The following is a 22,193-nucleotide window of genomic DNA, read 5'->3' on the forward strand; positions in this document are numbered from 1 at the left end:
TTTTGAATTGTGACTGCGCTTCTCTCCGTTCTGTAGCTGCTGCGGGGGAACATTTAGTTTCTTTAGGTCCCTGCAATAATGCATGTGGCAAGGGTAAAACCATTTGGTTTATTTTCGCAAGAAAATTTCCGGTTTGCAGTGTTTATGAATGTTTACCTTACGTAGAAAATCCAAGGCAAAAAATCTGCAGGTAAGTGCTTTGCTGACTGGTTGCTGGTATGTAAATTACGATAATGGCCTAACCATTGGTTAGGCATTAGGTAAACAGATAATTCCTACCCCGGTGCGGAATAATTGTGTTTCATAGAAACCTTATCGTTCTGCTTGCAAAGATTTCTATAGATTACTGTGTCACCATTCAAAATTTCCCTGGAATGATATGCTTGATGGGGGTTTCATGTGCTTGGACGTCAATGCTGTGGTTGTGTTTGTCCTTTGATGATAATGCAGAAAGTCGCAGCTCGATCTGAGATTCCTAGATTTGCTATCATGGTAACAAATACGTAGAGGGACTTAAGAAGACAACGTGGTATCATTATCTGTGTGAAAGTCTTCATGCAAGTTTGAGATATTATTGCCAAAATTGAACTTCAGTTGCAAAAGGCAAGGTGCGAAACAACAGAGATTTCTTTAACATAGGTTATTGTCATCTTCATGTTGTATGAATGATTTACAAATCCAATGAATGTTTGAGTATAATGGGATATATGATGTAATGTCCAAAGTATGGGTTTGATGTACCTGTGCTAGGAATGCAAGTCTGATTAACTGTGGCTTTTTACATTATGAAGCGTGTCCACATAAATAAGCACCTTTGGCAAAATATAACAAAAAATATCTGGAAATCACAGGTAAATGATCTTAACTTGCATGCTCACATCATGATGTGCACAAAAGTCAACATGATAACCATGGTTTTAAGGGGGTCAAGGGGGCCATGGCCCCAGACCCTGTGCTAATGATAGCCAAAAGGGGCCCCACTCCTAAGAAAAAAGATAGAAACTGTAAAGAACAAGGACCTGCAGATGTTTTTGGCACTGTAGTCCCTAAAACAGCCACTGGATATATCTTGGCAAAGGCTGTACATGGGTATTAGCCAGTCAGCAGAGTCATGTTTTTTTTAACAATACAACTTTTTTCTTTGTATTGACAAAGAAATGCAAACAGACTTTTTCTAGTACAATACTTCTACAACTTTAATGTGGATATGCAGTTTCCTTGTCTTTAATCTGTTTTCATTCTTTTTTTCAGATTACTTAGATAGCAATGTTTTCTATCAATCATTGTCTTAACTAAGATGAACGAATAGTCAAACGTTGCCGGTTAAAAATGGATGTAGAGCCTTTATTGGCTCATAGGGAGGACAAGAATATCAATTCAAAATCGGTGGTACAAAGAAGGCACTGCAGAGGATCTGCTGAATCGTGTCAAGAGGTAGAACTGACAGATATGGGACAGTCTAACACAAGACATAATAGAATTGAAGATGCAGCTGGCTCAGACTGGAGCCTTCCTGACTCAATCATTAAGTGTAAGCTATTCAAATTCCCTTTCAGTGTTTTTATCATGACATCTGAACATGGGCTTTTTGTAGAGTAATTTGACCTTTACCCTTTATGGATTAGATTTGCTGGTGATTAAGCTATTAGCCTCACATGTTTCCACTGCCTTAGATATGCCAAGATTCTTGCAATTTCCTTTGAAGAAGGGATAAAAGCATGATTATATTTTTGAGAAACCTAAAAATAATAAGCCTTTCTGACTGTAAAATTGACAAGTTATTACACAAAGAAACTCATCATATATTTAATTGAATTGTACAAGAATTCAGCCAACAATCAAGAAAAATAAGTTTTGTGTTTTGATATAAGAATAAGCAGTATTATTAAATAGCTGCTTGAAATGCCCAATGATGCTCACAGCAGTGACAGGTAAGATGATGGAGCATGATAAACCTATTCAATTCCAATAAACAATTGACAATGTCCATGTGTCAGCAGTTTAGAGCCATCCTATGTTAGGAGTCAAACAGGAACAAAATTATGTCATGGCCTCAGCTTACAACAGCCAATGCTAATCAAGCAAGTTGCACCTTGGGTTTGCTACCTAGAAACCTCTCTGCAAACTCTAAGTCAAAGCTACAGCAGGCAAATCATTAGCAAGACTTATGCTTGATTATGCATCATCAGTTTGGGATCCCAATCATCAAAACAAAATTGAGCAGCTGGAAAAAGTTCAAAGAAAAGCTGCCAGATGGGCAGGGCTTTTCTTTTACCCTACCTTAAAATACCGAAACTTTCAAGGTTATTCTTGATTTTATTGCCCCATTAGCCATGTTATTTGCAAGAATAGAGAAAGTTGTTTCAACTTTGATTAAGTTTCAGTAATTCTTGTATTGTTAAGCCACCTGGCTAAAGCTAATTGGTTTTAATAGATGTATAGTGTGTTAAATGAAGCCACATTCTTTCTTAACAGTAAATATTCAAGAGATCTTGGAACTGAAGGATGTCTTCAAAAGGCTTGCACTGCTTTCTCCAGAGGACCAGTGTATTAGCAAGCAGACCTTGTAAATATTTTAAAATCATGTTCAATGTTAAAGAAATCTTCCTTATCATAATTGTGCTCATCATAATCATCATAATCATTAGAATTGTCCATCGTGATCATCTGTGTCATCATCATAATCATTAACATCATCATCATCATCATTGTCATAATCATCATCATCATCATCATCATCATCATCATCATCATCATCATTATGATCATCATCAACTATAACTACAATAATGGGTCATCATAATCACCAACCAATTCACCAATCATCACCACCATGTTAACCAACATTATAAAGCGTAGGGTCTTGTACAGATCCACCTAGAGGGGATGGCAAGAGGAGAAAATTGACCTTCAGACCCATAAGCAAAGAGGGAAATTCATTGGTCTCTGTTTTAAAACAAGACTCTTTCTTTATGACATGGTGATTTATAAAAATTGTATCTGTACTGGGAACATTTTAAAATGTGTAAGGAATGTAATTTGAAAACAAACAAATAAAGTTTGTTGTGTTTTTTTTGAATCCTAATTATTGATATGTGCTTTATTAAATCCAAAAACAAGTAAGTACTTTTTTAATTCCTTATTAAACACATTAGCTTTATTGCTTAGGGTAGAAATGGACCCAGACAACGGACCAGCCCCTGGGCCAGGTGTTGCTCTTGGGAACCCTGGTCTTATGTTTGCTAAAATATTTCTCCAATGAATATCTGTGAAATTAGTTTGTGGATCAATGTTTGGTTTTTTTCTTTATCATTCATCAACTTATTCTTTTTCAATTGCATCTCATTGTATTTGATTGCTCCTCATTGTTTTGCGCTGCCCCTGCCTAGGGTCTGATGTTATAACTTCATTTTTTACTGGCATATTTTGAACAGTTTACCTCATGTGAATAGCAAGCATTTATTTTGAAACTAAAATCTACCGTTTTTTTCAAAACTAAATGATCACAAATTGCGTCTTGATTGCCTTTCCATGTTCTTTCATTCGGAAATATTATGGTTGAACTAAATTTTACCAATTTACTCTAGCTTGCACTATTTTCCACTTGATGGCATGTTGGGACAGAGGCTTTTTGGAATTTTCGATAAAGATAAAGACGACAAAATCAACTCAGGAGAATTTCTGAGTGAGTAGTTCTGTTTTTTATTGTTGCTACTAGATGAGTGATCTGGTAGTTGCTTGTACGCAATTCAAGAATGTGAGAAGTCTATTGTTTATTAATCAAAAGCTAGTATTGTTTTTGCAGGTGGCCAGAAGGCTTGTTGATTAAGTGCCATTCAAATCGGTTTTGGTGTTATTGAAATACCATATTTTACTCAGATGAGGGATTTTTCCTCGCATAATGATGCGAATGAAATTATACAGCCACCATTTTGTAAGCAATCTGGATTAAAGTACCAGAAAAGAAGGGCCGGACACGTGCCATTCAATTTTTTTGTTAAAACATGTGAAATTTGCCCTTTTAATCAAAATAGTTTCCAGACTCGTGGTCAAATCTTTTATTAACGAGACGTTTTTTTGTAGTATCTTTAATGACAACAATAATAGTATCTTAAATAACAACCAACCCCCTTTCCCGGTCATCCTGTTTGTGGGTACTATTTTCTGAATTTGTTCACCTTATCATATCGTGCTGTCTTATCAGCCACGGGCTCCTCAGATAATGGGTCAAAATGCACTCCAATCTTATCATTCGCAACCACAGTTTTATTGACAAGTGGAAGGGCCGTTGTAAATAGATTTTACCAAGGAAGAGGAGTTGTAGGATAAGAAATTGTCCGCTAATTTAGGTGTGACGTGTTTTCTGTTGGTGCTAGATTTGCCGACGAAAGGCGGGACTTGACAACGAAAGGCAAGACAGATCCTTATTCCAGCGTGACTGTGTGACTCCCCCAAGCCCCTTTATCGTGGCAACCCCGCGTATGACATTATTAGTGAGATTCAAATTTTAACCTGTTTCAGACCCAGATTGTATATTTTTGCTCGGACACATGCAAAATGTCTTTTCATTAGCCTTTGAAAAGTACCATATACTATTATAGTACTATTATACTATATAAGTACTATTATATGCAAGCCAGTTTGCCAGCGTTTAAGGTTATATTTCTAAATAGGTTGATTCACGTTATGTAAATACTCGCATCATGCTGAATAGTAATCAGATTCCCACATAATGCCATTTATAATTTATGACGTAGCTTGCAATCTGACGTAAACAAGGTTTGAGAGTCATTTCGGAACTGATTTTAATAGAAACACATGTATATGTGATGTAGTGACAATCTCATTTACAATATGTGGAGGGTTTATTTAGAAAAGGAACTATAGGAGAGAAAACACATACTGCTTATATGATAGTGCTTATTGTGAAAACATACTGGTTAAAAGACATTATTTCCTGCAGTCAATAGGATTCTAAACTCATCCCATCGAAAACAAGAAGCATCATTGCAATTTTTGCTTTTTCTGATCCTTTGGAGCTCTTGTATTTTCAGTTTTGACATAAGTTATGGGTTTCGTCAAACTCTTGAGATGGTTAGAGGCTAAAATTAACACTCGAGCAAATCTGAATCATACCTAAGTTGATTTAGTGCTGCCACCCATTTCTTTACTAGCAGAATGCTAACACAGAGTATCGTCGCAAGAATCTAATAAAACGTCTTTGTAGAAAGCTGTTCTTGTAGATCGTCTCTATAGTGATGGCTTACAGATTCTCTCAATGAAAGTCATAGCAATAGCCAAAGACTGTGTTTAGCATCTCTTTAGGATCCTTGATCTATTGGATTTTGTTGGGTGTTGTTGAAAATTTCTAGCTTCTACTCCACGCTTAAGTAAATTACTTCCCAGTTGTTTAAGAAATCAAAACATCATAACTAAAGTTCTCCTTGCTTAGGAACAGGAGTTCATTCTAAAATGGCCTTTACCCATTCCTTACTCTTCGTTCCTTCTTTTTAATAGAGAGTAACTTTTAACTCTTTTTGTACAAACCTCTGCATCAAATGTTAAGGCCAACAGAATTCATTTATATGCAATCAATATGTCGGTCAGTGCACTTTCACACTTCGCCATTTTCTCATTTTCCAGATTTTTCGGCAGATCTTAGTGTGGTCTGTAGTTATGCAGCATAAACTTTAATTTTTTCGTGTTAGGGCCATTACCTTCATTCATCCCAGTATCTTCCCCCTTGCCAGCTCTTGTTAAGGTTTTAAAAAGTTTCTCAACAAGTGTAGTGTATTGGCTGACCCAGCGCTCATGTTGTTTCCACAGTTTGTAACCCAAGTATAACCCAAGTATGTGCTACAACAAGTATAAAGCATGTGGGGAGCATAGGATATCAGATATAATCATCATCTTTACACCAGATTCCCGCCGATTCCCTTTTAAAATTAGTACAGAGTGCAAACATTTAATGTTTTTGCATAACAAATACTTTTATCTGGCAACTTAAATACTTTTATCATTTCTCATAATATCCTACGAATTCTCCGAACAATGATTTATTTTTTTGTCCAGATGTTCAAATTTATATTCCGAAGTTTGGTTTCCAAAACTAATTCCCATTCTTTTTGTTTCCACTATATATCCTCAACTGCCCTTTCGTATGACACTGAAAATCCTTTTCTTTATGTTCTTTGTTTCTTGCCGTTGCTTTTCTTTCAAAGAGAATCACAACGCTTATTTTTCACGCCACAAATTTCAAAGTTTTTTAAACATTCAATTGGCTTTGGTATCATGCTTAATATTAAGTTTTTGTTTTTGAATGTAATCTTCTTTGAATTGTATTTTAATCGAAAAACAAGGCTCTTTACATCAGAATTTTTAATCAATTTTGCCTGCGTTGCCCCCGTGATGTAGGTTTCCTTGGCGACGACCATATAAAGGACACGAACAGTAAAGGGACTTCACAATAATTTTGTAAACACACATGATTTGTTAGATTTCCTTCGCTACCTCTTATTTTATCATTAAATAAAACATGGTTTTTCTTACTTTTTCTTTCTTTTTAACCCTCTCTGTATGAATCCCTCTATCATTATCTGTGTGACTCTCTGTATCACTCTCTGTATCACTCTCTGTATCACTCTCTGTAACACTCTCTGTATCACTCTCTGTAACACTCTCTGTATCACTCTCTGTATCACTCTCTTTATCACTCTCTGTATCACTCTCTGTAACACTCTCTGTATCACTCTCTGTAACACTCTCTGTACCACTCTCTGTATCACTCTCTTTATCACTCTCTGTATCACTCTCTGTAACACTCTCTGTATCACTCTCTGTATCACTCTCTTTATCACTCTCTGTATCACTCTCTGTAACACTCTCTGTATCACTCTCTGTATCACTCTCTGTATCACTCTCTGTATCACTCTTTTCATCACTCTCTGTATCACTCTCTGTAACACTCTCTGTATCACTCTCTGTAACACTCTCTGTATCACTCTCTGTATCACTCTCTGTATCACTCTCTGTATCACTCTCTTTATCACTCTCTGTAACACTCTCTGTATCACTCTCTGTAACACTCTCTGTATCACTCTCTGTATCACTCTCTTTATCACTCTCTGTATCACTCTCTTTATCACTCTCTGTAACACTCTCTGTATCACTCTCTGTATCACTCTCTGTAACACTCTCTGTATCACTCTCTTTATCACTCTCTGTATCACTCTCTGTATCACTCTCTGTAACACTCTCTGTATCACTCTCTGTATCACTCTCTGTAACACTCTCTGTATCACTCTCTGTATCACTCTCTTTATCACTCTCTGTAACACTCTCTGTATCACTCTCTGTAACACTCTCTGTATCACTCTCTGTATCACTCTCTTTATCACTCTCTGTATCACTCTCTGTAACACTCTCTGTATCACTCTCTGTATCACTCTCTGTAACACTCTCTGTATCACTCTCTGTATCACTCTCTGTATAATTTTTTGTATGACTCTCTGTATCACTCTCTGTATCACTCTCTGTATCACTCTCTGTATAATTTTTTGTATGACTCTCTGTATCACTCTCTGTATCACTCTCTGTATCATTGTCTGTATCATTCACTGCCCATTCTCTATATCACTCTCTGTATTACTCTTTCCAGGTGTGGAAATTTTGTAAAATGTTCCATGCTCAGCTTTTTTGCACTCTTTTCTTTGCCGTATCCTTGAAGCATTGTCAGTGGAAATAAAGTGTAAATGAAGCTGAATTCTTCAGAGAAGTCAAAAGATTTGCATTGAAATAGCATGAACTAATCCCAAAAATCAGGCAGAGAATACTTATACCAGAATCGAGGCCATAAAATGTTCAAGGTCTACCTGTTATCTAAAAAAGAACCATAAAGCTCTTTCTCTGTCCAAGATTCATAATGAGAACCTCAGCTATTTGTTTCATGAGCGCTTTCTCCCTAACATATCTTATATTCACCCTCTGAAAAGGGTAAAAGAAGAACTATTCAATGTTCATACTGAAATTCTTTCGAAACAGCCCATAACCTTTTCTTTGCTTACTTGTTTAAATTTTAAGCACTAGTTGTCAGAAAGTAAGCTGTTCTCGTAACCTGGAAAGAAATACAATACTTAATTCATTAAAAAGAAAGTATGTGATTCACAAAGAAAGAAAGAAAGTCACAAATTTCGGACCTTCAATCTTAATCTTTTCTAGTTAGTGATCTCACCGTTATATGCACAAGCCAAAGATACTATAGCATACATCATGAACTTTCTATTTTTACATTGTGCATAAATCCTCTTTTTGTATTGGCATTCAAAATAAATCTCAAACTGGTACAGAAATGCTCCTTTTTGAATTCTCACCCTCTGTTAATGTTGATAAGATCAATTTAAGCATGTTTGCTCATTTTAAACACCTTGATTCTGTTAAGCTTTGCTAGACCTTCCGGAGGGAGAGCAGGACCAGATTTTTCTAATTCCAGTCAAAAGTTAGAAATGCTAAGGACCTCCGTCTTACGTGACCTCATTCTCTTTCTCATCGATTGCAATGTCTTTTATCTTACAATCTGTTTCCCAGCATCAAAGTATTTCTCATTTTGTTCGGAAAAGACACCAGATAAAATGCTTTGCCTCGCAACCTGAAAATGAAATGAATAAAACCAAATATTCACGAGACCTAACAATACGAGGAGTAGAAACTCATTTAATTTATGAAAAAAGTTTGAACCCAAGTCTATCTTTCATCCACTCTTTCATCACAAGCCACTTTATCGTTCTTAGTTAAACTCTGATATAAATTCTTCTCTAACACGCCCAGTTTAGTAGTCTCCGTATACCTTGAACTGATATTATTCGTTTTGTATATGCTATGTTTATGTCAATATTTCAAAGTTATTTGGCGTTATTAAATACGTTATTTGAATACGTCAAAGTTATTTGGCGTTATTTTGCAACCTCGCTTTAGTTAGTCTCGTTTACATCACGATTCCCAGTTACAATTACATAAATAATTATGCAGTGAATCAGCTTATACATACTTACCTAAAAATCTCTGTATTGAAATCCTAGCTTGTCTTTATTGCACTCTATCTTTTTAGGTATTCTATTAACTCTATCTTTAGCTGTAAACTCACGCCGTTTTTCATGTTAGTTAGAGAGTTAAGAGGAAGATTAACGATTGTGCCCGAGAGTTATCTGAAGATACTTAACTAGTTCTTGGCATACAATACCCTAGGCACCAAAGTCCAAAATTTGGAATTTAACATATTTATCCTTGGGTGCAATTCAGTTAGATAATCAAACTGCTTTCCAAATGTCCCAGCAAAATAAAAAACCTAACTACACCCTTTTTTTATGAGAACCAGTAAATTTATGTTCAGGCTGACTGTTCTTAATTTTTTCGAAAATCTGAGGCTGGAATGTTCTTAATTTGTTCTTAAATTAAGAGGCTGTAAGCAGTGCTATTGCTAGCTTTTTCGCTCTAAGGAGGTGTTCAGGCCTCATTTGCCAACAAAGTGAGTGAGACAGCCTTAATTTGCTGACAAATTTGAATATTCACCGAAAAAGCACCCACACATCGCTAAAAATCCTCGATTTTGAGAAAAAGCGTTGTTCAAAATTGCATTTTGCAGAAGCTCAGCCTCAGCTTGTTCTTAATTTGTTTTAACTTTTGACCAGTTTTGAGGCTCGTGTTCTAATAAAATTGTTCTTATAAAAAAGAGTGTATTAAAGATAAAAACCTGTTTGTCATAATTAATGGGAGAACGGGATTTCCCGGGCTCTGGCACCCAGGCTAGGCTAACACGTTCCACTTTTAAAAATAACAATTAGAAATTGAAATAACAATTGGGTTGACGTAGGCAACTATCATCACCATGAGATTTGTGTGCAGGAGACATTTCTATTGTTTATGTCGATGCATATTTACAGATGTACAAGGAAGGAAGAGACGAAAGGTTTATCGATAAGTTTAAAGATAGATTTTGTCAATAAGCTATGGTTAATGCTATATTGTGTATTAAAATCTTATTTATCGAATTATGAGCTCAGAAGAAAGAGATCGCTCGATTCTACCCTTGAAATGTTATGTCGCTCATAATGTACTGTTTTGACTTGATGATAGAATATTTTTCTGTCTGCAGGTGGGATATCGCTGTGCCTCCGTGGAACAATGAGCGATAAGTGCAATTTGTTGTTCCATATGGTAAGTGATACCCTTTAGTGACAATTTTATTAGATTTCTAATAATCTTATTTATTGGATTTCGAGGCTAATCATTTGAACGAGGCATAGCTGAGGACACTTTTCGTTTGTTCAGACTGTCTCTCTGCCCCCTAAAAAAATTAGAAAGCTCATTTCGCAATTTATCGAGGGCATCCCCACAAATCATCTTATGATATTATTTTAAATACTTTGCCCTTTATCTAAAATACTTTGCATCGTTTTTATAAGAAAGCTTTTTCCCTTTCTAGTGAAAGTATATATATATAGTTACGTGTTGGTCTTAGAATCTACCACATCCCAACATTAATCCAGCATTTATTCTGTATAACACACCTTTATAGAACAAAAGTTCGCAAGCGTTGGTTATTTTATGCAGAATTAAATCTGCTTACTGTTTTTTGTTGAATTGAATCATCAGGGATTTTTTAACATGGTTTTTTATTTAATAGATTCATTCTAGGTATGCCAACCCAATGATATGTTCATATTAGGTGATGCTGACCTTGAGAGAGCATTTTAATGATTTTTCACTAATTTGTACATATTAATAACACCGGACAAAAATGAAAAATTTCTTTCCTTATTAACGTAATGCTCTACATTATTTTTATGAGAAGCAATTCTTGTGATATTCTTGTATTTGGCCAGTAACAGACAGCTATTTCCCTCATAAATTCTCTTATAAATTTACTTATGAAAAACTTTCGGTGCATATCAAATAAAGTAATAAACAACATAAATGATTGCTAAATTTTGTCTGTTTTTTTATAGTTCGATTTGGATGGTAAGTGAATTTTTGTTTGACATTGGTTGAATTGCTGATTTATGTTAAAGCTTGAACTATTATGACTAATTCAGAAACAGAAAATCTATTAACTGGTTATTCTAAGATAATATATTAATTGAGCCAAAAATTGAAACTATTCCACAAGGCCAATATTGGACATTTTCCTGCTCTTTCAATAGTTTTCTTTTCGTATTTTAATTTTTTTAGTACTAATTCAGATTTTGATTGTTTCCATGTTAGGCAGAGCTGTTTTTTGAGAAATTTTTGATATTAACATTTTTGAGATGCATATTTGAATAATCCTTTTTCATGTAATGTTGTCATTAATTAGAGGCAAAACAGTGGTTCTTAATAAATTGACAACTTTTGTGAGGCCTACATAGTCAAACAAATAGGATTTTAAGGCCACAAATATGATATTCAGTTTTTATAAATGCTCTGCAAACCAAGCTTCGTTACGTTTTCTAGCTCTGTTCAAAGATACATTGAAATGAGAAGGCTCGCCTAGCTATTAAAATTCTAAACAAGGTTTTATTAATTACAGAGGACGACGGAGTCTCTGAAGATGAGCTGTATAGAATGTTAGAGCCAACTCTCAAAGCAGCTGACAGGTAGAGAACTTTCCACGCCTTAGAAAGTCATGCGTTGGCTTAAGTGAATGAATTCCTAAACGCCTGATGCCTAATCTTTTGTCTTAGCCTGAAGAAAGTAACGCTTTTTATAGTCTCTTTACAGATAGTATATTTTAAATAACTGTAACAGAGGTTTATTTTAAGACGAGCAAATTGTTTGAAGCCAGGCTCTAACTAATAATACTGCACTAGGAAATACATTTACCCAGTTATTGATCGAAATAGGCCAATGAGAAACGCGAGCACGTGACTTTTGAGGTTCCCCAATCAGTGCCGCTTGATAATAGACAAACGGCACTGATTGGGCAACCTCAACAGTCATGTGCTCGCGTTTCTCATTGGCGTATTTAATAATACTGCATTACAATTCAAAACTGACATTCTAAAACCTACTTCTTTGATGGCCATCGTGGTTTAGAGCGGAAAATTTCATGATTCATTTTGAAAAGATTTTAGCAAATATTTACATATTTCATGTAACTTTTTCTCCCTAAAAAAAGTTTATCCTTTCCCTTTGACCATTAAATATGCACCTCATGCTTCCATTCCATAAATTCCGACTTTGATTTTTTGAGATTAAGAAGGAGACCATCATATCAAGGATAGTAGTCTGAATTGCATACCACGCAGTTATCCTTGTTATTGAATCAGTTTTCTTGCAAAATATAACATACAATGTAATCTTTGTATCAATCTGTTTCCTACTTACAGCCTCAAACGCAGCAGTGAACAAGATTCAGGTTTCTATAGTAGACTTAATTATTTCATTCAAGATTTATTTTATGTACCTCTTTGTTGTATTAAGTTTCAATTTCAGTTTCAATGTTAAGACGAACCTGTGCTTGATTATAAAAATAAAAAACCTGTAATGCGAATGGATGGTTTTTCTTTTCTAAAATTAAGTCAGGGAAAAGATGGAGATAAATTTTATGACCTAGAATACATCTTCAACTTTAAATAAAAAGCTATTCAGTGCCTAATATTTACATTCAAGTGAATGTTATCTCTCTGTTTGAATGCTCAATCATAAACCCATACTCTAATGGCATATGCTATTTGGTTTTCCTGCATATTCCCCTCATTTGCCAGCTACAGTTTATATACAACAACTGTTATCATCGTAATAAATTATCATAATTAACTGTATAATTTAGACCTCGTGTTCTCCCCAACTCTCTGTTATTTTATGATATTGGTGAGCCTACACGTTGTTCTTTTCTCCGATATATTTCTATTATATGGTAGATAACACAACCTCTATTTTCAATTCTACTTTGTGTCCCCTTTCCTGTATTCTATTGCATCCTCAGAGCCCTAAGTTATTTGTGTATTTTTTGTATTTCAGAAAGCGGTGACTTAAGTGATACTGCTAGAATTCTTGTAAACGAGGCTTTTGAAGAATGTGATGTAAATCAGGTTAGTGAATGTTTTGTCCTTCCTGAGATATTTTCCAGTTGGTTTAGTTGAGGCGTGGTAAGGTTACATGGATCATGACTTGACAATCCTTCACAATCCTTCTTTGTACCTAGAATTCCCTATCAAAATTACTTGGAACAACCAGTCATCTTCAAGCCAGATTTTTAGTCAATAAAGTATATAAATGGTTAGGATTTTTTCAAAGATTTCATTTCATATACTTCTGAATATGTATTTAAAATGTATGACTATTTTGAGCTTAAATGACAATTTTGCAAAGAGGTATTTAAAATTTTGTATTGTTGATATTATCCATTACATAATGCTTCTTGTTTTTATAATTGTGTTTGTTGTACCAGAATTTTACAGCAAATAGTTTTAAAAAACACCATTTACTGGTATGAAGCCATATCATATAACTGTGAGCTTAAATGGAATATACCGAAATCAGTATTGAAAATGCTTTCTTTTATACTCACTTAAAAATCTCTGATAGGCCAAATTGGCGCGTTGATATTTTTTTTCGTTATCATAGCATAATCAAGACTTATGTATTCTAGACCGGTAGGCTATCACTGGAGAACTTTCAGGCTTGGCTGGGTGGACACAAAGAGCTAGTCAGAGCAGTATTTAACTATCCATTTCAAAAGTTTTTAAAGAAAACTTGGGTAATGCTTTCATTTTTCTTTTTATAGCACCAATCAATTTTGATACTATTAAGACGAAAATAGTCTTTCTTTTTCTCGTATGACCCATTCCGTATAGTATTTTTTAACTTCCAGCCTGCTTTAGTTTACCCTATTTCTAGTTTACCTTTGTACATAGAGGTAGGAATCGTGAATGGTTAGGCACAAGAGGCATGTGCCCCCAGTTTTTAGAACCAGAGTTAGAGTACCTATTTTCAGCTCGTGCCCCCTGTTTCATACATGTGCCCCTCCCAGTTCTGAAATGCTTGCATCTATGCCTTTGTACAGTCCCTTTTTTTGCTTGAAATTGGTAGTGGACTTGAGTTATCTTTCTAATACAAATTCAAATAATCTATCTAAACTGATGTTGGCGTTCATCAATGCTGCTCAATTTAATCATAAATAAAAACTAGATTTGGTTCGAAATTGTTTTCTGAGAAACGACGTATGTTCTTTTATAAAGTTGAATTAAGAAACCGATGCACTTCTTTTCTGACCATGATGATCAACAAAGAAAATCTCTTAAAAAGCATAGACATAGAAATTTTTATCTGATCAAACGATAACGAAAGAATCGTTTACACTGTTTCATTATGTACGGTTTCTTGTTGATCAAAAAGATTTGCGGGATAAACTCGAAGATAAAAAAACCTTTACTCTCAACTTCAGAGTTTGATTCTTTTTGTTCTATTCCGTAAAAGAATTTTAGATAGAAGAAGAGTTTGCTGTAATTTAAACTGCGTTTTGTGTTTTAAATTCCGGCAAATTTACTTAATGCTCAAAATCAAAGACAAAGCATAATCTCACCTGGTCGCCTACAGAAGTACGCACTATCATACGACACTACCCACTGACCTTTTAAATATGATAGTCTCTACTCAGTTATTCCTTTATGCAATTCAACATTCTTTCTTTCTCCACTCTTTCAGCGACCCCTTAATGATAGAGACATTGATCTCAGAGTAAGTCGCATTAATTTCTACCTCATTTTTAGCTTTTGTTACCCGTACATCTATGTTTCCTTGCACAAGGCCGTTCTAAGAAGCATCTTACAATCGTCTTGGACATATACCAAAGCGTGTACAACTGTTAATGATGGACCTGTAAAACAGATCTTTACATTAATACATCACTTACGTACGTTTTTATGCAATAAAAATAGCCTGTTCAGCCTAAGATCCAAAGCTAAAAAAGTGTTTTATGTAAAAAATGATCCATCTCAGCAGAGAAGACGTGGTACAAAGGAGGAGAAGGGGAGGGGGATCTGTTTCATGATGGAATCAAGCCGGTTCCACACTTGCCCCACGATAAGAAGCGGGAAAGCACTTTGTACCCAAAATTTGCTTATTGCAAGAGTAATTAAATGTCGGTTTGAGTATTTGTAGATTTTAGCCCTTAAAGATGACTTTAAGTAGAAAAATATGAATAAGGTAATTTTGAGACAAGCATTTTTACCGATATACACCCAATGAATTCAGTTTCACTCTCGATCATCTGCAGTACGGTTTCCTATACCAGTTCTTTTTTATCCAGGAAATAACCCAGCTAAGGCTAATAAACTGCAGGAGTAATTTTCTTTTCAATGGGATGGGGCAAGGGGGAATGGATGAGGAAAGGATCCCATAATGATGAGGCGTATATATATGGAGAGATGAGGCGTATATGAGGATAACAGGCAAGGAGATTGTGGTGTAAGAAGGGGACGTGGCAAGGGGGGATGAGGTCAGGAGGGGATGATAAGGAATTCAAGCAGGGTGGATTTTTTAGAGATTTTTACTTTTTGTTTCAGAAATACCAAGAATTCAATGCAAGGGATAAAAGAAACAACAGGTCAGTGATTTTCCTATTTTTTACAGATCAAAATTATTTCAGCTTCTCTGACTGTATAATCTGCAACACAGACGTTACAAGCTCAGTCATGTTTGCAAAAAGCGTGAATAGATTATATTTAATGGCAGGCTACCCTAACATTTTCCAGACCTATGATCTCTTTACCTTTGAATCTGTCACTTCAAAGAGTTCATTTTGTCTCAGTTGAAAAAAGAGACTGATTGTTGGTGTAAACGGTCTAAGACCTACTGGCTTATTTTGCTAGTTTTGTACGAATACAGATCTTAAGGGAGAACAGGCTCGACTTACAAGTTGTTCTCACTGTCATTACTGTCATTAGCTCTTTTTTGCCGGGATGCCATAATCCTCAGAGTCTTCTTAGTCTAATTTCAGAGTTATGTTTCAAGGATAGTCACAGAAATGTTTATTCAAACGAGGCTCTGGTACTCAGGGTGCCAAGTACAAAGACTTTTATACAGTTAACATTACCAAGGTTAGGATTTAAAATGGGGCTAAGACTGGGGATAACGGGTCTGTAATGCTTTGCTGACATTCAAATTCAAAGATACTATACATGAAATCAACATTACACCGCTTAAGAGGTTTATAAGAAAGTATTCAGATTGATGATCTAAGCAAATTTGAATTCCAGCTTTTTTATGCCCTGTTTGGAAGGCAGTAAGAGAGTTTCATGTTGCCCAACCATTTTTAGTAAATCAGGGTTGTGTTAATCGGGGAAAGTTATTGAAAGGACTAATCTTCTTATTGACTCTGCTTTTATTATCGAGATTTAGTTCAAGTCGTTTATTCTTTTTTGTATTTTTGGGAGAACCAGAAAGCCCTTCTCCTTTTTTCAATGTTTTGACATAACACTGGCCTCCTAAAATACACTCTTTTTTAATAAGAGCCAGATAATTTTTGCTGAGCCTCGATGTTCTTAACTTTTTGACGATTTTAGGCTCCAATGTTCTTAAAACTGTTCTTATTTTAAGAGTGATTTTTTGCAAATATTTTAGAAGTTGCATACTGTTTATAGTTTCTAAGATGTTTTACTGGGTAAGGTTTAAAAATACAGCAATGACTGCTAGTGTTTATGGACAAACTCATCAATGTTTTTTGTCATAAGAATGTCGGTACAGTAGTTGAGTGCTTGCGAATTTCAAAATGCGAATTGTTTTTTTTAAATTTCTTTTCTGAAGCTGAGCATGTTCTAGAGTTGTTTTTATTTTTTGGGCCAATCGAACCTCAATGTTCTCATAAAGTTTGTTCTTATAAAAAAAAGTGTATCGATAGCAACAATGAACAGATAAAGCATTGTACAATGATACCTTTTTTGGTCACACTTACTATTATTCAAATTCATCAATTTTTGCAGGAGATTATGTAATGTAGTAAAAGCAGAATGCTTAATAAAACTTTACTGTCGAAAATCTACTTTAAATGGCAAGCCATAGCTCAGTTACATAGGCAATGTTTTTGACTTCTAAATGTATAAGTTGTATGAGTTGAGGTGAATGGATTGCGATGAAGATAATACGCTCTTTAAACCAAAATCTTGTAACTGGTAGACAGAAGACAATATTATTTATAAAAATAATAAAAATGATAATATACACCTCTTATGATATATTCTTTTGAATAATTTCTTTTCATCAAAATCCATACCTCACTAAATCTAGCCAGCACACATTTGGCATGCTTGGTATGATATGTAGCATATCCAATGTTATTAAACAAACAAAAAAATGAAAAAAGATAAGTAAGTATTGAAAGCTAAACGGGAGATGTTCCCGATTTGTTTCGACATCGTAAGATATTTTGTGGCTCGTATGGCAATTTTATTAGATTTGGAGATTACGTATTGTTCATGGCGATGATCCAAGAGAGAGAGATGGATAGATTTCTAATTTTAGTGGTCAAAGGAAGCCAATTTTTAGCGAGTTTAGCATATAAGGCTTGGTTTGAAGGTTGGTTTCAAAACTAGCAATTACGTACAATAAATTATTGTATGTTTTTCAGAAGTAGGTCAGACCTTATGTTGTCGCATGGTGATAATTCGAGCCATACTGTTGCCAACAATATGCCCTTTCGAAAAGTACATATTGCACAGCTCATAATAATTTTTGCAATCACAAATGTTTCTCGCCTTTCGCTGGTAGGCAAAATGAAGATTTCTTTGAAAACAACTTAGACCGCCCCTGTAGCCACTGTGAAGGAGGACACCGTTTCCCATTCGGCACAAAGGCATTGTCAGTATGCTAGACATTTCTAAAGATTTCAATGTTGATATAAGAACCATTGAATTGACCGCAGTAAAGTAGTTTGGGGAAACTGTCGAACAATAAAAATGGAATGCGCAGTATTGTCATTTGTAATATGCCGTTTGAAAGAGATAACGTGATTCTTGAAGCAGTAACCAGCCGCACGAAAACCAAATATTGAATACATGAAAACTGACCGTTGCGTCATTGTAAACAGAGACAACGTAGGAAGACGGACAGTTTCGAATGTTGGCACCCAGGCTGCATGCTCTTGATCATATTCTTATTATTGGTTAAAAGGTCAAGTTTGTTAAAGTTTGCTTCAATCAGTAAGCATTAGACGATGAGAGAGTACGAAATGAAGATTTTGCGATGTATTTTGCCGGCAAACAGGTAACAATTTATGCTTTTATAAACAGTTGCTTGATGATTGCATAAAACATTAAACTCACAAATGCAACCCAGAACCTTCCTATTCTTTATACCAACGCGTGTATAGCTTCACCTATACGGCATCGAGCACTATATCACAGTTTGGTAAAACAGTAATTTTAATTATATTATGCTTACCCAAACATATTTTTAGGCCGTCGCTTAATCAAAGGGGGCGTCGCCTCCTCCTTATCGAAGATTTGTTCATGAATGCTCTAGTTTGAAGAATATTTTCATAAACAATCAAATATCCGAATATTTTCATAAACCATTTAAGTATTGTGTTTAAAACTATGTTCGTAGATAGAAAACATAGTTGGTAGTCGAAACGGAATGAAAGCCATTGCTTCAGTTGCTATGTTGCTGGTGCTTCATTGTGTAGAATTGTGCTTGTTGTCTGTCGCTAGACGAGCCAAACAAGACATAAACAAGCAACATGCCATGATAGTTATTCCTCAAAGCTGTGACAGCCATTGATTGCGTGCATGATATCAAACTCATTAATTCTGAATGTTTCTAAATAACTCTTTGAAAATCACATTAAGAGGTCGTTGAGATTCTGTAGTTTGTTATTGTATTTTAATCCGATTGTAATGAAACCGCAGATGTGACAATTGCTATTACCATTTGCTTTTTAAAACGGTTTGAAATCTGTTGATAATTAGATGGCAAAAGGAATCGAAAAAAATTAAAAAATACGCTATATAGCTGTTTGTTTGTAGTTTCCTTTTCTTGTCAAAAAATTTTGATTATGAAACTGTACGTAAAGGTCAAAGACGTCTCGAAAAATCTCTATGTAAAGAAACCCAGAATGTATGCAGATCACTTTAGAAATTTCTTGTTTTGACTAGGCCACCTGAAGATTATTTTAGGGCATTTTTATGTACGAAGAATGAGTACATGAAGGGGGGATTTTGCTCAGCTCGATGGGCATCCATATATATAGATATATATATATATATATATATATATATATGTAGAATTGTTGCCAATTGTGTAACAATGGATCGGCATTTTGATGAGTTCAACAATGGAAACATAGAAGCCGAATTCAAAGGCGGGAGACAATCGAAACAATGCAGGCATAGAATTCCAAAATCAAAGGATTTTCCCAATTTTCCCAAAGGAACAATCGAGAATCGTGAGTTTCCCGATTAAGTGGGCAATTGAGGTTCGCTAATCGACACTTAGGTCTATAATCGTGCTATTAAATTGGGTTCGGCTGCTAGCCTGAGATCCCCTTTGTGGTCATCCTCTTAGATTCGACCAATCACCTTTAGATTTGCACGTGACGTTGTGCAGTTAAAATTGGTTCTGCACGTGCATGTTGAACGGTAGCCAGAATAGATCAGAAACTTCTCGTAATCGAGAATGGTGCTTTCATCCTGTCAAGCGTCAACGTAATTAGACGTATAATTTGCAATTTGCTATGTAGGATACAAAAGAAAGTGCGGGAATATGCGATTTCACGAGTTTCTGCAAGAATTAACTTTCATGCATGAGTCGTGGAAAATATATTGTAAGTGTTTGAAAAGTTTTGCAAAGTCGGTGAAAGTTATTCGAAGATTTCCAGGCTTTGCGAAATTGTCGCAAAATGCTTGCAGGGACTTTTCAATTTTCTCTGGGGTTGATCCAAAATTCATTCGAAATTTTTCAGACCCCATATTTTTTTTAAAGAAAGGGTCAATATGTTGGATAAGATAGTTTGGTGCAGGAACAACGTAAAAAAAATAGAAATTTGGAACGTGTGAGGTCAGACCAACAGTTACGAGAATAATCAATGAATAATCTTGGGGTCTATGACTACATTTCTTCATCAAATAGTTGAATTGCCGAGTTGAAGAAATCTTTGCACTCGTAACTTGGAAGTTTACGAAATTAAAAGTTTGGCTGCTCACAATTACGTACGAAAGATTCCCCTTCGTAATCAAGTAATTGCACTGCCGCGAGATCATTATGCTGGAACCATTTTGTCAGCGCTGGTCGTTAGAGATCGTTAGGCACGCATCGATTTCTCCTTCTTGCAAAGGTTGATAGTGGAATCAAAAGATCTGGGTTTGTAAACTTACTGCGTCATAGCAGTTCCCGCCGTTTATCAAGAAACTGTAAATATGCGAAACGCATTTTGATAAAGCAACCGAATAAAAATAATTTTTCGTGTTATGCTATCAAGCAAAAAATGTCCTTCGTCAAATAAAAAAACAGATTCCCAGTTAGGTTCCACTCACAGAGCCCCAATAAATGAGTTCTGTAATCTTGGCGAGTCATAGCTCGTGCCACCGTTTTTTAGGTATTTTAAGTCTGTGAATCGCAATCTCATAGAGCATAAAGGTTCTTAGTTGTCTGGGAAACAGACTGGAAGCGCATCTAGAAAAGTTCAGACTTTTAATATATTTGGAATCTTCGTTGTCGTCATCATTGTCATCGTCGTCATCATAATCATCATCATCAATCATCATCATCATCATCATCATCATCATCATCAATCATCATCATCATCATCATCATCATCATAATCATAATCATCAATCATCATCATAATCATAATCATAATCATCATCAATCATCATCAATTATCATCATCATCAGTTTTGTCCACATCGCCAATTCATAATATCGAAGTACCATTCCTCCACATTCTTCGTACATTGCAAAAGCCGTGCTATTTTTCTGTTTATGGTACATTATGAACAAAGCTCTAAGAAAAAACTGGGTAATTTTGCCGTTGAATTTTTATTACTCCTCGTTAAACTGCTGAGTCTTGGAAAATTGAAACAGACTTATAAACTTTTGGTTTCTCCTAAGAAAGCCGATAAAAACTTCTAGTTAATGCATTACTTCTTTCTAGTCTTGTAACAAAACGTTAAAAAGTTGATATAATAGAAAAAAGCTCCGGTACCTTCAAGTACACTTACACAGTTTCGTAGAAAGGACAGTAAGGCTTTCCTATCAGGGGATTTTGCTGATCTAGACACATTCCTAATGTTGTTAGAGGTCAGCCTGTGGTACAAGGTCTCAAACTTGCTGAATTGGAATTGCTGACAAAACATGTTTGTCGAATTTCATCGTTTGAAGGAAATGTACTGATGTTGCAGATGTTCTGCGTTTTGTCTTCAACGGCAGAGTTTAATGAGCTTTAACACACCACATGCTGTAGTAATAAAATTGGCACAGTTGTAAATCCACAGCTCTCATCTGAAAGAACCTTGAGAGTGCACTAAGTACCACAATTTCGGTGGGATTTATTTTTCAGTAAAACTGGACAACTGAAGATTAATCCCACCGACACTTTTCGAAACCAAAGTTTATTCTGAACAAAATTTTCAAGCACTAGGGAAGCCTCTTCAATTTTTGTTCGCGACTTTCAAAATAACAAAAAGTATTTTCAGTGATATTTCAAAGATGCCAGAGAGTGTACAGGATTTCCAGTTGTCAAATCTGACATCAGAAAGTATGACTGAAGTAAATGGAGATCTCTTTATAAAAAGTTTTTAGCAAACAACTTTGTTTGACTATCTAATATACCATATTTTGACATAACATTGTTTAACAATATGACAATTCAAATTCCAACATGAAATAAATTGTTAAAAACAGACATTTCAAGCATTTAGTACTCGTTATCAAGTGACTCGAAATAAACTAGCCGAGGAAAGAGAAGCAAGATTCAACAAAAGAGCAGAATGCGAGGTATTAGGTCCATTAGGATAAACTGTTTAAAAGCTAAAAATTAAACGTTTCTTCAAGGACTTGCGGTGCATGTAATAACCCAAGAATTGACTTGTCGGCTGTTGAGCGGCTTGTCGAGTTGAAATGTTTAGATATGTTCACCAAACGCAAAACCTCGAAGGCACCGAATTTTCTGATTTATGGTGTACATCCTAGGAAGGACGGTAATTTTTAAATTCAAAACAACCACG

At 35.2% G+C, this 22,193-nt stretch overlaps 1 protein-coding gene across 2 annotated transcripts in view; it reads left to right on the plus strand.

Annotated features, from left to right (window-relative positions):
- The first annotated feature begins 37 nt into the window (after positions 1 to 37).
- The window catches only part of LOC135682766 (uncharacterized), a 37,319-nt gene continuing 15,163 nt past the window's right edge, over positions 38 to 22,193 (plus strand). Inside the window, exons 1-12 of one of the 2 annotated variants that reach the window (XM_065197791.2) lie at positions 38 to 190; positions 1,252 to 1,531; positions 2,476 to 2,566; positions 3,588 to 3,685; positions 10,148 to 10,209; positions 11,001 to 11,013; positions 11,561 to 11,627; positions 12,360 to 12,388; positions 12,994 to 13,064; positions 13,625 to 13,732; positions 14,680 to 14,712; positions 15,540 to 15,580. In XM_065197791.2, coding sequence (XP_065053863.2) covers positions 1,330 to 1,531; positions 2,476 to 2,566; positions 3,588 to 3,685; positions 10,148 to 10,209; positions 11,001 to 11,013; positions 11,561 to 11,627; positions 12,360 to 12,388; positions 12,994 to 13,064; positions 13,625 to 13,732; positions 14,680 to 14,712; positions 15,540 to 15,580 — 815 coding nt within the window. In that variant the 5' untranslated portion in view covers positions 38 to 190; positions 1,252 to 1,329. Of the gene's footprint in view, positions 191 to 215; positions 609 to 1,251; positions 1,532 to 2,475; positions 2,567 to 3,587; positions 3,686 to 10,147; positions 10,210 to 11,000; positions 11,014 to 11,560; positions 11,628 to 12,359; positions 12,389 to 12,993; positions 13,065 to 13,624; positions 13,733 to 14,679; positions 14,713 to 15,539; positions 15,581 to 22,193 lie in introns of those variants that run through there. The other variant, XM_065197792.2, reaches the window with a different exon arrangement.

The sequence above is a fragment of the Rhopilema esculentum genome, chromosome 16 (assembly GCF_057945365.1).
Source record: "Rhopilema esculentum isolate cy_ngs chromosome 16, ASM5794536v1, whole genome shotgun sequence".
Classification (NCBI taxonomy): Eukaryota; Metazoa; Cnidaria; class Scyphozoa; order Rhizostomeae; family Rhizostomatidae; genus Rhopilema; species Rhopilema esculentum.